This window comes from Copadichromis virginalis, linkage group LG8 (genome assembly GCF_057382275.1).
Source record: "Copadichromis virginalis isolate Kocher_CV1m ecotype Utaka linkage group LG8, C_Virginalis_male_GT1.1, whole genome shotgun sequence".
Classification (NCBI taxonomy): domain Eukaryota; kingdom Metazoa; phylum Chordata; class Actinopteri; order Cichliformes; family Cichlidae; genus Copadichromis; species Copadichromis virginalis.
The window spans coordinates 8,755,557-8,770,154 of NC_140625.1; the positions used below are offsets into that span (position 1 = coordinate 8,755,557).

General features: G+C 45.4%; 1 protein-coding gene across 9 annotated transcripts in view; it reads left to right on the forward strand.

Annotated features, from left to right (window-relative positions):
• The first annotated feature begins 1,538 nt into the window (after positions 1-1,538).
• cacna1g (calcium channel, voltage-dependent, T type, alpha 1G subunit) overlaps positions 1,539-14,598 on the forward strand; it is a 228,606-nt gene continuing 215,546 nt past the window's right edge. For all 9 annotated transcript variants that reach the window (XM_085465580.1, XM_085465581.1, XM_085465578.1 and 6 more), the window contains exon 1: positions 1,539-1,645. In XM_085465580.1, the coding sequence (XP_085321706.1) occupies positions 1,553-1,645 (93 nt within the window). In that variant the 5' untranslated portion in view covers positions 1,539-1,552. The remainder of the gene's footprint in view (positions 1,646-14,598) is intronic.

Genomic DNA, 14,598 nt, shown 5'->3' on the forward strand with positions numbered 1-14,598 from the left:
GTACTGACTGATCTTTTTAATTGCATCCCTTTGGACTCAGAACTTTCTCTGCATTCTCCAGTGTGTGACATAATCAGGCACAGCCTTCCAGATGCAACAATCATTATCCAAGTGATGCTACTGAGGCTTCCTTTGGACACAGACTTAAATATCCAGCCTACATCAGTCAATACTCCTGTTAAGAACTGTTTGGAACTACCAAAGATTGTTGTATTCTTGAATGCTTCTGCGTAGCACAGGTAATACTTAGTGTAAATTAATGGACGCAGTCAAATTCCTGATTTCTTATTTTTATGTATCTGAAACATTTAAGAGTGACAAAAAAAAAAGGAAATCAGGAACATCCACACACGTACTCATCATCTAACAGATGCATTGGGGGTAACTTTGGGTTCAGTACCGTGACCAACGATCCCTGAGCACATGGACTGTAGGAGCCCAGGATTGATCCAACAAACTTCTGCTACCACCTGAGCCACAGCCCAGATGAACGAATTCAAGACTGCTTAGCTGAGACGTTTGAGATTCTTTTCTACTTCGTGTAAAGCAATCAAGCCAGCGGAGGCTTATTTGGACTAGCACAACAGAGGGTTGTTTAAAATTCTCTGTTTCACCATTTTCATCCATCCTGCTCTTGCTTTTCTGTGTTGACAGGTCATGCTGACCCAGCTTCATAATGGGTCAGTGGGATGAACGAGCAAGTGGCGACTAATGCGATAAAAGACAGACAAGTCATTTGTCCTCACGGCCTGCATGCACACTTTTACACACCACTCCTTCTATTCACATGTGTGAAATGCTCACACTTGGACACACACACATATGACAAACTGTTATCTTTCTGTCTAACATTGTTAGCCAGACTGGATGCAGGGTGCTGCCTGCAGGTGTAGTGCCATCTATAATACGAGTGGTGTGTGTTTGCTTGCATGTATTCAGTAAAAATGCGGTGTGGTTTAAACAGTATTACCCTAATCTGTGTTTAGTCTCATCATTGATTGGTGTCACATTGCTCTAGCTGGCATTTAGCCTAACCACATTAGGTCTGCCCACTTCGACCCCACAGTCAATAAAATTCATGCGCTATGCATCAAGATGTCGCCACATTCACTAACTGTAGACTTCATCCTCCTTTTAGTCAGCTTTCCAGTCTTCCAGCATCTGCCTTTGTCGTCTTTTGTTCCGCCTCAGACGATCTCATCTAAAGTGCCTATCCATCTCCCTCGCTAACACCCTGAACAATTTCCAACATGCCTTCCTAACGGATCTTTGGTTAAGAGAAATGAGAGCAGTGACTGCCACTCTGTACAGTTACAAGCAAGCTTTCCTATTTCCCAATTTTTCCTTCTTGGCTTGTTCTCCTTTCAGAAACAGCTTTTGATATAAAGAGATAAACATGCATCACTTTGTCAGATGAGGCTGGGATAATGAGGTCACTGGAGAAAGCCTTGAGAAATGCACATTTTTCTGCCGATTGTCACTGTAAGCTGCTGTCATCTCTCTGTGTTATATTCCTTAACTACTGTTCTGCACATGGTTCGAGCGAGCGTCCATGCTGGTGATCCTGCTGAACTGTGTGACACTGGGCATGTTTCATCCCTGTGAAGACATCAACTGTGACTCGGAGAGGTGCAAGATCTTACAGGTAAGGCTGTTCCTGGCTCAATATGATATGTATGAACTGTGTAAGTTGTAATTGTGCTTCACTTCCAGGACATCAGAGTTCCTATATATGTGTGTGATTGAACGTGCACAACAACGGCTTACTAAGAGTCAGTAGTTGTCATGTTTAAATTTGTATTTGCTTTTATATATTGTGGGTTCAGTGTGTTTACATGAGTTGGGTTACGTGGGAAGAATGATATCCTGTACTTAATACAAAATTAATTAATTAGTTTTTAATATATCTTAAACTCAATTTTATGAGTTGACACCGGTAGAGGGAGGCCAAAACCAGTTGTACCAGTTACCAGAGCTAAGCTAACATTATCTGTCAGTTAACCTGCACTGAGCTTTTAATTTTTAATCATGTCTTATATCGTTTGGTTGATTTCATTCATTTATCATTCATATTTTATTAAGCAGGTTTTGAAGTAATTAAGTTTTTTAATAATCTGAAGGTAAAAAGTTAATGATTTAATCAGCTCGTTTCTGTTTACATATTTCTCCAAAGGTTCTCGAATGATTTTGTACTAGCTAATTTTTTAAGAAAGAAATTATAAAAAGGTTACCTTAAAAAAAACAAAAAAACCCCAGTATTTAATACAATGTTTAATTACTAAATTTAGTGTTAAATTTTACAAGGAATTATGAATGCATGTTGTTGACCGTGCTAGCTAGTTTTAGCTTTAGGTGATAACTCCTCAGGTCAACAATCTTATCCAAATGTGGCAATGATTATGTTCACAGGGTTTGAAATGATGTCTGAAGCCCTTGTTTCTCAGACTTTTCATGTAGAATAAAACAAATACACACATTTATACTATTTCAGCTCTCTCAGCCTACACAAACCCTCACCCTCCAATCACCTTCGGATTTTAGGCTACGTTCACACTGCAGGCGAAAGCGCATCAAATCCGATTTTTTTGACCCTATGCGACCCATATCCGATCATGCTATGACAGTGTGAACGGCGCAAATCCGATATTTTCAAATCCGATCTGGGTCACTTTCGTATGTGGTACTGAATCCGATACATATCCGATGTTTTAGAAAGCGACTGCTGTTTGAACGGTCAAGTCGCATTAAATCCGCCTTTTACGTCACCGACACAAGACTGAAGCCAATTATCAGCGCCCGAGAAGACATCGCGAACGCTTCCTAGCCATCCAGTGTAGATGTCAGTGAAACTGTTGGGAAGACAACGTAAACATTTTATTTGTACTGTATAATCTGCAGATTCTGACAAAAATCTGCAGCTATCCTTTGAAGCACCGCTCCTCTCTTAAACAGCAATAAGGATCATTATTAGGTTATTTACATTATTATGTAAATAACAAAATAACTTAAAGCAAAAATTGGGAAACGTAAAGTCCGAAGTCTTTATATTAACGGCCATCAGTCAAACAATACTGTTTGTTCTTGGTCTAAACAGAGCGCGTTGTGTGTGACATCTTCTTTTGCGCATGCGGGCCGCTTTGAGCGTTCACACTAGAGAGCGTTTGCTGTCGCATTTTATTTGTAGTGTGAACGAGGAGACAAAAAAATCGGATTTGATCAAAAAATCGGAATTGAGCATTAAGACCTGCAGTGTGAACGTAGCCTTAGACTGTGTAAAACAACCAGTTGTTAACGTGGAAGATGGGGTGTAGTGGTGCATTGTCCAATATCTGCTTGACAAACTCTAAAATTCAAATTTCCACTTCATAAAATTTCATTTGCAGAGCAGTCCTTACCTTTAAAAATATCCTGACATCTCCCTCTCCTGCTTTGTCTTTCTTACATCTTTCTCCATTACTGGGTGTTGCACGCTGAGCTTTTTTTCCTCGCTCCGGGAAACACTGTCAGCTTGACATTAGCTAGCAGACAGATTTTGTGAGGAACTGCAAAAATGGTTTGTGTGTTTGGTGAGATTTGTTAAGCTGTTTGAAAAGTTGCATTTGAAATTACCACCCACTTAAAAACCGTATTCCTTTTATGCACACTCCTCTTTTGTAGCTCAGTTCAGCTAGTAGCTGAGTACTGCAACTGAACCTTTATTTACATCTGCACCATGAACATAACACAGAGATGAGAAGAAAGAAAGGATGTGTTGATGGCATAACTGATCTGTGGGATGTTATTATTTTCTAATAACTGAGTATCAATGCCACAACTGGAAGTGAAACCAGGCTCCAACACACAAAAAATAGCTAATTTGCAGGTAACTATATGTTTTAGCCTGTCTATCAGATTAACTTGCTCATCACGTAATGGTACCAGTATAAGTCTGGTCCAGGTTAAGAAAATACTAGAATTTCACCCCAAAAAATGGAGCACAGACTTCTTGGGTGGTCTGCGTCTGAAGGTCAGCTTTACCACAGGTGAAGCTTAGCAGCCAGCTATCAGCTACAGTAGCCAGTGTCAGCACAACCGTCAATCAAAGCAGCCACAGCCCTAACTGTAAGCCTTAATGCTATCCACATGGGCGACTTTACTCACTGCCTGGCAATTTCCAACACTCTTTACAATCCACAGCACCCATTTGCAATGCAGGCTTTTAAGTGAACTGTGGTTTAACAATTGTCCAAGAACTCTTTGCCAGATGTCCAAGTGAAAGAAGGAACATACATATGCATGGCAGCAAGACACTTCCTTTACTGGCGCTCATTTATCCTCCATGTTTCCTTTATGAAGACAAAAACAAGCAGTGTAACTGGAAAGTATTAAACAGGTATTTCAGGGACAGCATCCACACACTCTATAGCAAGTAAATAAGGACAACTAATGCAGAGTGTGGGAAGAAAACATCAGACGTTAATGCTGCGCAAATCCCTGTTTGCGTGGCAGATCATGAGGCAACACAACCATTATTTAAACAGAACTATAGCAGCTGACAGGGAGCAGGAACACTGAAACACTGAGATAAATTCTAAAAATGTCTAAAAAACAACGCATTTAAAAGAATCCCGGAACGAGCTGCTGCTTTCCAGCATATCTGGTCTCTGCAGCTCCCCCCATTTACATTATCTGAGATGTAAGATAAACATGTGGAGGCGTTTCCATTAATTTACAGACCTGCTTTAACCCAGTAAACACTAATGGAGGAGTGCCGCTGTTCGCACTGTGAAAAGCAGAAGCCTAGAAAACACTTTGTTTTCTGTGCTGAGGGAAACAAGCGGAGTGAGGTGCAGCAGAATGGATCCGCGTTATCTGGCATTGTTCATCTTCTGCAGTGAGGAGATAATGTGCTTGCAAAGTGTTTCCAAATAGATTGAATCAGAACTAAGTCATCTTATTTTCTTGTCCACTGACTCTGAAATTCAGCAGTTTCATTCCAATATGAGAAATCTACTTCGTGTATAGTCTCAGATGTTAAAATCGGCTTAGTGGGTAACGCATGTGCTGATCTGGAGTGTTGGAAAGGTAAAGATAGTAGGGAAATAAAAGGGAGGAAAAGGGAAAGCAAATAAATTAAGGTTAGGGGCAGGGAAAGAAAAAAAGGGAAATGAGCAAGAAGAGGACATTTATGGAAAAAGGAAAAAGGCACGATTAAAAGAAATCACAGAAACAGGACAAAAGAATGCAGGGAAGAAAAGGAAGGTAAAGGAATAAGAAAATGTGAAGCAAGGAAAAGGAGGAAGGACAAGATATTAAATTAGGGAAAGGAAAAGTACTGAAGAGAAAGGATAATAGAAGTAGGAAAATAAGAAAGGTGAGGTAACAAAGAAAAACAGCAGAGAAGAAAGGAAACGAAACGAAGAGCAAAAAAAAGAAAGTGGAGAGGAGACGACGGAAAAGCAAGGGGATAAAAGCAGGGAGGAAGAGAAGATGTTAAAATAGAGAATATGGAATAAAAGGAGGTCAAGAAAGGAGAGAAGAGAAAAGGGAAAGATTAGACAGAAGTTAGAGGAAAAGGGGGAAAAGAAGAGCAGAGGTGAGAAAAGAGTTACAAAGAAAAATGGGAAATTTGGTGAAAGAAAGTAGGGGTGAATTCGAAGAATGAAGGTAGAGGAAGCAGGAGAAGGAAAAGGACAGGAAATCAGAGAAATAAAAATGCAAATGCAAAAGAAAAAAGAAGAAAGGACATATGAGGAAGAGGTGATGATGTGACAGGTGAATATGGAGAACAGGATATGTTGAGACGGTTGTGGGGGGGGGGGGACACGGAGCAGAGCTTTGTGAGGGTGCTGTTGCCAGGGCAGCCCATCCACTCCCTGCATCTCTTCTGCTCGCCGACATGAGATGAGATTTAATTCAGCGGCTCTCCTCTCCGAAGCGTAGACGAATGTACGGCCCAGAGGCTAAACGCATTCTTATTAATTCCTCGCTTCCTCCATTTCAATCTCCCCGTCATTGTAAGCGATCATAAAAGCACACGACCCACACTGCTCAGCTGTCTTTGCCGCACCGTCTCAGACGTCCTCACTCTCCAGTTTTGTCGGCCTCTTCTCGTTCCTCTTCCTTCTGTTTTCGCGCTCAGGGCTCAGTTTGACTTTGTAACCTCTTTAAATGCATTTTTTCCCCCCAACAGTTTTTATTCCGTCTCCATAGCCAAACACAAGCTTTAGCAGGCAGCTACAAGTTGATATTGTTAGCTTTATTCAGCTGGTTCAACAAACTGTAACACTGGTCACTCTCTGTGTTAAGTGTTAGTGTATAATAAATGAGCGATTTTATCAGACTGATGATAAAAGTATGGCCATAACTTTGTTACTGCAATCAGGCCCACAGACAGAGATAACAAAACCCAGTAGCAAAAACATAAATGCACACATTGACTGAGATGGATAAGCTGCCATCATAAATAAACCAACTGTAATTACTTCATTTTACATCAGGAATTCTACTTTGTCTCCCTGGGCTAATGTGTTCCCCAGCTATGCTTTCCCTCTTTGGCTGTGTGTGATGACAAGCTTGAAGTCACGAAATTGACGCTTTTAACATTTGTTATTGGCAAAACATTTGTTTAAATATAAAACCTGGCTGTAGTTTCAATATGGATACCGTGCAAAATCTCCCCTCGTTCATTATATTTCGCTTCCAAGGAGACAGACTTTCTTTTAAAAGAAGTTGAAAGTAATGAAAGGAGCTGTAGTTCTTCAGGCTTGCTGATGTTTTTCTTTCAACATTGTTTGCTTTTTCAATCATTTTCAGTCCAATCTGTGTTCCTGACTGTCTTCAGAGTATTTTGTTGTTTTGTCTCTTGGTTGTTCACTAATTTATAAATCTAATCTATAAATCATTCGAGCATACAACAGTGGATGAACCAGTGTTGTATCCACACATAACAGAAAACTGTAAAAAAACAGTTTTGAATTGCATCTTTAGGCAATTTGTTACCAGCAGCCTTTCATAAAAACACTTCATTTGACTCATTTCTGTAGTTGCATTAATCTGCATTAATACAAAATGAAAACTAAAAACTAAAAATAAAAGAACTCCATCCATTTTCTTCCACTTGACCTCATCAGGGTCGCGGTCCCAGCTACCATAGGGCGAGACCGGGGTACATCCTGGACAGGTCGCCAATCTGACGCAGGGCTTTAAACAGATATTAGCCAAAAGCTCAGCATGGTGTACAGTGTCTCCTTAACAAATGTGGGCACACTAGACAAGTAGAAGATAGAAGTGGTGGCTTTGAAAACTATCTATAGCAGATGAATAGTATCTGAAAGTTATGTTCTTAAGAAGCAGAATAAGAAAAATCTTGCAAAGATGTCACACAACCTCCTGACTTTCAATCAGCCCTTCCTCCTTAAGGAAAGATAACAAAGGAAAATTAGGTGTGCCAAATTACTAAAGAACTGGACTAAAAATTAGGTTTTATGATCATCAAATCATCAACATGTGTGATGTGTGAGTAGATCAGAAGAGAAGTACAACAGTGAGTGTCTACAGCCATTTGTAAAACACGGTGGATCCTCTGTCACTGAATTTAAGAGAGTGGTATTTGGGATATTTTCAAAACTGATGGAATAATGAACACATGAAAGTATAATCAGATTTCGATCCACCATGTTGATTGGCAACACATTCATTCTTCTAGCTCAGGAGGCAGGTTAGTGATTGGAAGGTTAGTAGTTTGATCCCTGGCTCCCCCAGTCTGCATGCCAAGTATCCCTGACAAGATACTAACTCCAAGTTGCTCTCCGATGCATCCATCAGAGTATGAATGTGTGTAAGTGTTAGCGCCTAGCTAACACTGAAAAGCATTGAAGAAAGTGCTCTTGTGAATGGTATGAATGGGTGAATGTTGTATAAAGCACTTTGAGTGCTCCAAGAGAGCACTAGAAAAGCGCTGTATAAGAATCAGTCCATTTACCATTCTGACAATGATCCCAAACACAGAGCCAATGCATTAAAAGCAGTCAAAGCATGCATTAAGGTATGCAGTAAAGGTGAACCTGGATGCACAATTATGAGTCATGGTCTGGCCTCCCTAAAGCCTGGAGTGTCATTGAAGCTGTGTGCAATCATCTTAATAGAGAATGGAACAAAAGGCAACCGTCATCCAAGCTTAAAGAAGCCTGGAGAACTTTTCCTGAAGACTAATCAAGGAAATGACAAGAAGCCTTGCCTATCAGAGTTTAGGCTGAAGAATAAAGAGGCTTCTCACCAAAACCTAAAGAAATGGAAGATGACTCAAGACTTTTACACACTACTGTACTCCACATTTCCAAAGTTCTCAAAAAGCCATTTTTAAAACACACTGTGTTGTGTTACTAGTTGACACAGTGTCATGTATTTAAAGCCCTTAACTTACCCCAATAACCCTCAATCAAACATGAGATCACCATTGCAAGATATTTTAGAAATGCAGAAAATCTTTTCCCTCTTACTTTCGCACTCTTTTAAATGCAGTGGCCTCTCTAGCTGCTCTACTTTAAAGGCCTGATTGATGGCATGCTGCTGTGATGATTGCCCTTCCTGCAGGTTCTGCTCTCAAAACTGAGAACTACTGAAGCTCTGTTAGAGTGGCGGTAAGCTTCATGAAAAGTGTGTGCCTTTCCAAGTTTTACCCAGTCAGTAGACTTTGCCAAAGGTTTCAGTTCAGTTCTAGAGTCACTTCAGTGCTTGTTAAAGCAACAGGATTCAGCAAATTTGTGTCTAAAATCTAGTATTTTATAAAGGCTAAATGCTTCCTATCACATTAACGTTAATGGATCTGTGTTCCACAGTTGCAAGTATTAGTGCCTTAGCTCTCAGATCAGGGCTGTGCTTAACACAGATAGCATGAGGGCTAATGAGGGACCATCGCCAAGACTTTGCTCTGAGATGTCTCTAAATGAGCACTCATCCTGACACGGCTAATGTCGACCGTAATGATCACAGGCCGTCGTGTAGCCGCGGGGTTGGAAGAAGGACGACCCCCTCGTCAATCTGCCGGGATTGTTGAAAGGTTGCCCTTTTTTACAATTTGTTTTAGTGGAAATCCATAGGTCACTTTAAATTCATTTGTTAGCAGTGTCATCGCTGCATGACTAAACAGTATAAAAGGCCATTATTTGGACCATTTTGAGACTGGTATTCAATACAGCTTACATTTTTCTTCTCCTTTATGAGCATTATTTGGATCATCCATTCATCTGTTTTACACTTTAAGATAGTATGGGCTCGAGCCTATACATTTTTTGCAAACTTTAATAGCTGCATCATCACAGTATTCTCATCTGTGCTGTCTATAAACTAAAATAAGGGGGTTTGTAAGTGGAGGTCCACAGTAGCAGTGGCTTCATTAATTATGTACATCATTGGATATATCAGTGTGATTCACTGTAGTCTTATTAACTTGGATGTTGTTCTACACAACACAGTTGTGAAGAACAACAGTGTAGAACAACTGTGTCGACCTCACTGCAGTGAGATCAGTGGGAACAACAGCAGCACGATAACTGTTGCTACATTTTTATGCTCACCAAAAGTCCGCATACCCTGACATTTGAGTCGTGAACTGTTTTGGGTTTTTTCTGTGTATCAAGCACATTATAGAGTTTCAGTTTTGCTGCTTATATGCTATAATATTTGCAGCAGTGCCATTTGTGGGAGCAGCGTTGAATCGATCTGATCTTTTACATTGCAGAAGAGAAAAGGCCTAGGATAGCTTACATCATCACTGAATCAGTTTGTTGTACTCAGTCTGTAAGCTACTTTACATTTACTTTATATGCGTCAGTGCAGATGTCTGTCTGTTCTCTGTTTGCTGAAAGGCAAACAGTAATAAACACACGAAAATGGATTTTCCTTAAAATGTATAGCACCCCCCACCCTATTACTTTGTGTCACTGTAACTGTGAACGTGTACACTGATATTACCACTTAGCTTAAAGGCATCACACTTGCAAGAAAAGTTGTAGTATTATTATAAATGCATAGTTTGGTTTTGTTATCTTTTATTGCTGTTACAGGGTGGATGAACTACATAATCATGACATCATTAAATCAATTAAAATGTCTATAAATCTATAATCCTTATGTGTGTTTCTGTTGTGAAAAAGACAATAAAAAAAGTGTTTGTTCTTTGTTTTTCTGTGCTTTATCTCATTCTGAGACATTATCTTCAGTGGTAAACAGACCGGAGATAAAATCTTTGTGAGTACATCAGTCAGCTTTCCAGCTCAGGGTGGAAAACTAAGAGATGAGTGATAAAATCTCTGCAGCTTTAACATTGAGAATTGTCTCTCTTTTTTTTTACCATAAAAGAAAAATGGATAACATTCTTCTTTAAAAGCTACACTTAACCCTCCATCATCTCCTCTGAAGCAGCTACAGTACAGAATGTGATGCATGCAGAAAGCTAATAAGATCACGAGCAAGAAGGTGAGTAACAGAGATACAAGTACTATATGGGGGAATTTCATTTGGAAACGGACAAAAGATGCTTTAAAACAGATTCTCATATTATAATATCGCAGTCCCACATGTCACACTTTGGAGTTTCTGAGCTGTAGTCTGTAGTGATATTAGGTTTCTGCTGAACAGGTAATGAGCGAGAGATGGGCAATGAACAGGAGACCAAATAAGATGAGGAAGACTAGGGGTACACTCAAAAAAGCCTTTTTTGGATTCACTTAAAAGAGATTATGTCGAGTGGTTCCACACAATTGTATTAGCTAACCCCTAAATAATAGTGTAGAATACACCAGGCACAGACACACGCACACACAGGTAGGTACAGCCAACTTCCACATTTATTCAAGTGTTGTTGTTTTGACAGCTGACTCAGTCACACAGTCTGACAGCTCACGAGCCCAGCTGATCTCTCCCCTGGCCGCTCCTCCTCGTCTCACTATAAACACAGCGGAGGGAGACCATCATCAGTCCATAAACAACATCAGCTGTTCTTACCGGCCTCGCAGCGCCGCCCTGTTGAGCCTTCCGCTCCACTCCTCCCGGGGCCACGCCTCCGCCACACACCCCCACCGCCCGTTCGAGGCCGGGGAGCCGTCCGGCCGAGCCAACTCCCCCCCCCCCCCCGCGAGCGAGAGAGGAAATCGGCCACTGCCATCTGCGCCCCCGGCCTATGGATCACCTTGAACTTAAAGGGCTGCAATGCCAGATACCACCGGGTGATCCGGGCGTTGGCATCCTTCATGCGGTGGAGCCACTGCAGCGGGGCGTGGTCCGAACAGAGGGTGAATGAGCGTCCCAGGAGGTAATAGCGCAGGGAGCCGACCGCCCACCGGATGGCCAGGCACTCCTTCTCCACGGTGCTGTACCGGCGCTCGCGCTCTGCTAGCTTCCGGCTGATGTATAGGACAGGGCGGTCGGCCCCCCTCACCTGCTGGGACAAAACGGCTCCCAGCCCTCTGTCCGAGGTGTCAGTCTGCAGAACAAAAGGGAGGGAAAAGTTAGGAGTGTGAAGCAGCGGCTCCCCACAGAGAGCCTTTTTCACCTGCACAAACGCCGCCTGGCACGGCCCCGTCCACTGGACCAGATCCGGGGCACCCTTTCGGGTGAGATCGGTCAGGGGGCTGGTTAGCTGCGCAAACCCCGGCACAAAGCGACGATAGTAACCCGCCAACCCCAAGAACCGTCTCACCTCCTTTTTCGTCCTGGGGCGCGGGCAGGATGCGATAGCCGCCGTCTTCTCCACCTGTGGACGCACCTGCCCGCCCCCCAGGTGGTACCCCAGATACTGCACCTCCCTCCATCCAACTGCGCACTTCTTCGGATTGGCCGTGAGCCCCGCCCCCCTCAGGGACTCCAGGACCGCGGCCACCCGCAGCACATGCTCCGCCCAGGTGTCGCTGTGGATGATCACGTCATCCAGGTAGGCGGCAGCATACGCTGCGTGCGGACGCAGTACCCGGTCCATGAGACGCTGGAAAGTGGCCGGGGCCCCGAACAGGCCAAACGGAAGTGTCACGAACTGGTACAAACCGTACGGAGTGGAGAAGGCCGTTTTCTCCCTGGCCTCGGCAGACAAGGGAATCTGCCAATAGCCCTTGGTTAAGTCCAGTGTCGTGAAAAAGCGGGCCGTGCCTAACCGGTCCAGGAGCTCGTCGACCCGAGGCATGGGGTAGGCATCAAAGCGTGACACTTCGTTCACCCTGCGATAGTCGACACAGAACCGTATAGACCCATCCTTCTTCGCCACCAGAACGATGGGGCTACACCAGGCGCTGTGCGACTCTTCTATTACTCCCATCCTCAGCATTTCCGCCAATTCCCTCTGCACGATTTTTCGCTTATGCTCCGGGAGCCTGTAGGGCCGTGAACGCACCGTCACGCCGGGCTGCGTCACGAAATGGTGCTCGATGAGGGACGTCCGGCCGGGCAGGGGGGAGAACACGTCCGCAAAACGCTGTTGCAACGCGACAACATCCGCTCTCTGGGCCTGTGTGAGATGGTCATCACAAGGGAGGGAGGTGGGAATGATAGAATTTGGCACCTCAGGCCCCAACTCATCTCTCTCCTTCACCAAGCTCACCAGAGAAGCGGTTTCAACCTCTCGCCACAGTTTGAGGAGATTGAGGTGATAAATCTGCGTGGCTCCTCCCCTGTCCGACCGAGCGACCTCATAGTCCACGTCCCCGACTCGCCGTGTGACCACAAAGGGTCCTTGCCACTTGGCGAGCAACTTCGAGCTGGAAGTAGGGAGTAACACAAGCACTTTATCTCCCGGTGAAAATTGCCTGAGCATAGCCCCTCTGTCATACAGGCGTTGCTGACGCTGCTGAGCCTGGAGCAAATTCTCCCGTGACAACCTCCCCAAAGTGTGGAGTTTTGCTCTCAGGTCCAACACGTACTGAATCTCATTTTTGGCGGGGCTCGGACCGTCCTCCCAGCTTTCTTTAATCAGGTCGAGCACCCCACGTGGCCTCCTGCCGAACAGCAGTTCAAAGGGAGAAAATCCCGTGGAGGCCTGGGGCACCTCCCGCACTGCGAATAACAGAGGGTCTAGCCAGTGATCCCAATTGCGTTCATCCTCGTTAATGAACTTCCGAATCATGGACTTTAAAGTCTTATTCAGCCGCTCCACCAGCCCGTCAGTCTGAGGGTGGTAGACGCTGGTCCGAATAGATTTAATGCCCAGTAATTCGTACAGTTCCCGCAGTGTACGAGACATAAACGACGTGCCCTGGTCAGTCAGTATCTCTTTCGGGATTCCGACTCGGGAGATGACCTGAAACAGTGCCTGCGCCACACTCTTTGCAGAGATGGTGCGCAGCGGAACTGCTTCCGGGTACCGCGTTGCGTAATCCACCAGGACTAACACAAAGCGGTAGCCGCGTGCACTCCGGTGAAACGGCCCGATGAGGTCCATGCCGATGCGCTCAAACGGGACCTCAATGAGGGGGAGAGGGCGCAGCGGCGCCTTCGGTATGGCCGGCTGGTTAACAAGTTGGCAGTCCGGGCAGGACGCGCACCAGCGGCGCACATCCGCTCGGATGCCCGGCCAATAAAATCGGGCCGTTATTCGCTCCAGAGTTTTCTCATAGCCCATATGCCCTGCCATGGGGTTATAGTGGGCCGCCTGGAAAAGCGTTTCCCGGCGGCCCTGCGGCACCAACAACTGGGTGTGTGTTTCCTCTGTCTGAGTGTCACGACTCACTCGATATAATCGGTCGTTTAATAAGACGAAACGCGGGTAGGTCTGCGCGGCCTCAGGGCGCACCACGTGACCATCAATAGCCATCACTTGGTCAAAGGCTGAGCGTAGGGTGCCGTCACGAGACTGCTCCAGTGGGAAATCACCCATGGGGGACACTTCCGGGGCTGGCGGGACGTCCCGTGAGGGACCCGCCGGCTCCTCCCCCCCGGAGTCAGTGTCGGACGACCCCGCGTCACCGCTGAACGCCGCGCACACGCTACACCCCGCTTCCGGTCGTGATCGCACCCCCGCGTACTGCCCCAGTAGCTGATGAAACCCCGGCCAATTGGTACCCAGAATCAGGGGGTGCGACAGGCGCGGGCTAACCGCCGCCGTTACTCTATGCGTTTTGCCCTTATACTTTAATAACAGCGGCACTATGGGATACCTGTGAACGTCTCCATGCACACACCTCACCTCCACCCATTCTGCCTCCAGCAATGCCCCGGGGCGAACCAAGCTTTGGTGTACGAGGGTCTGCGTGCAGCCCGTGTCCACCAACGCCTGGCGTATATCCCCTCGAGTCCTTACCGGAATACTGTATGTCCCTCCTGGACCGGGGGAGGGTGCTGGGGCGCCAGCAACACGAAACACCTGCCCCACTTCCATAAGCGGACAATCCCTCCTCAGGTGCCCCGGCTGCCCGCACTTCCAACACTCCGGCCCCGGCGTCTGTGCTGCTCTCCGTGGCTCGGGGGCGGCTCCGCTTGGCTCGGCTCCCCTGGACGGCACCAACGCCGCGAAAGGGTTAGTGGGGCTCAGCGCCGGCAGCCGCTCTGCCTGCCCTGGTGCCGGCACACGGCGCCTCGGGGCCGGCACTGGGGCCTGTTTGTTCGGCCTCCGTCCGGCGTCCCCGGGTTCCC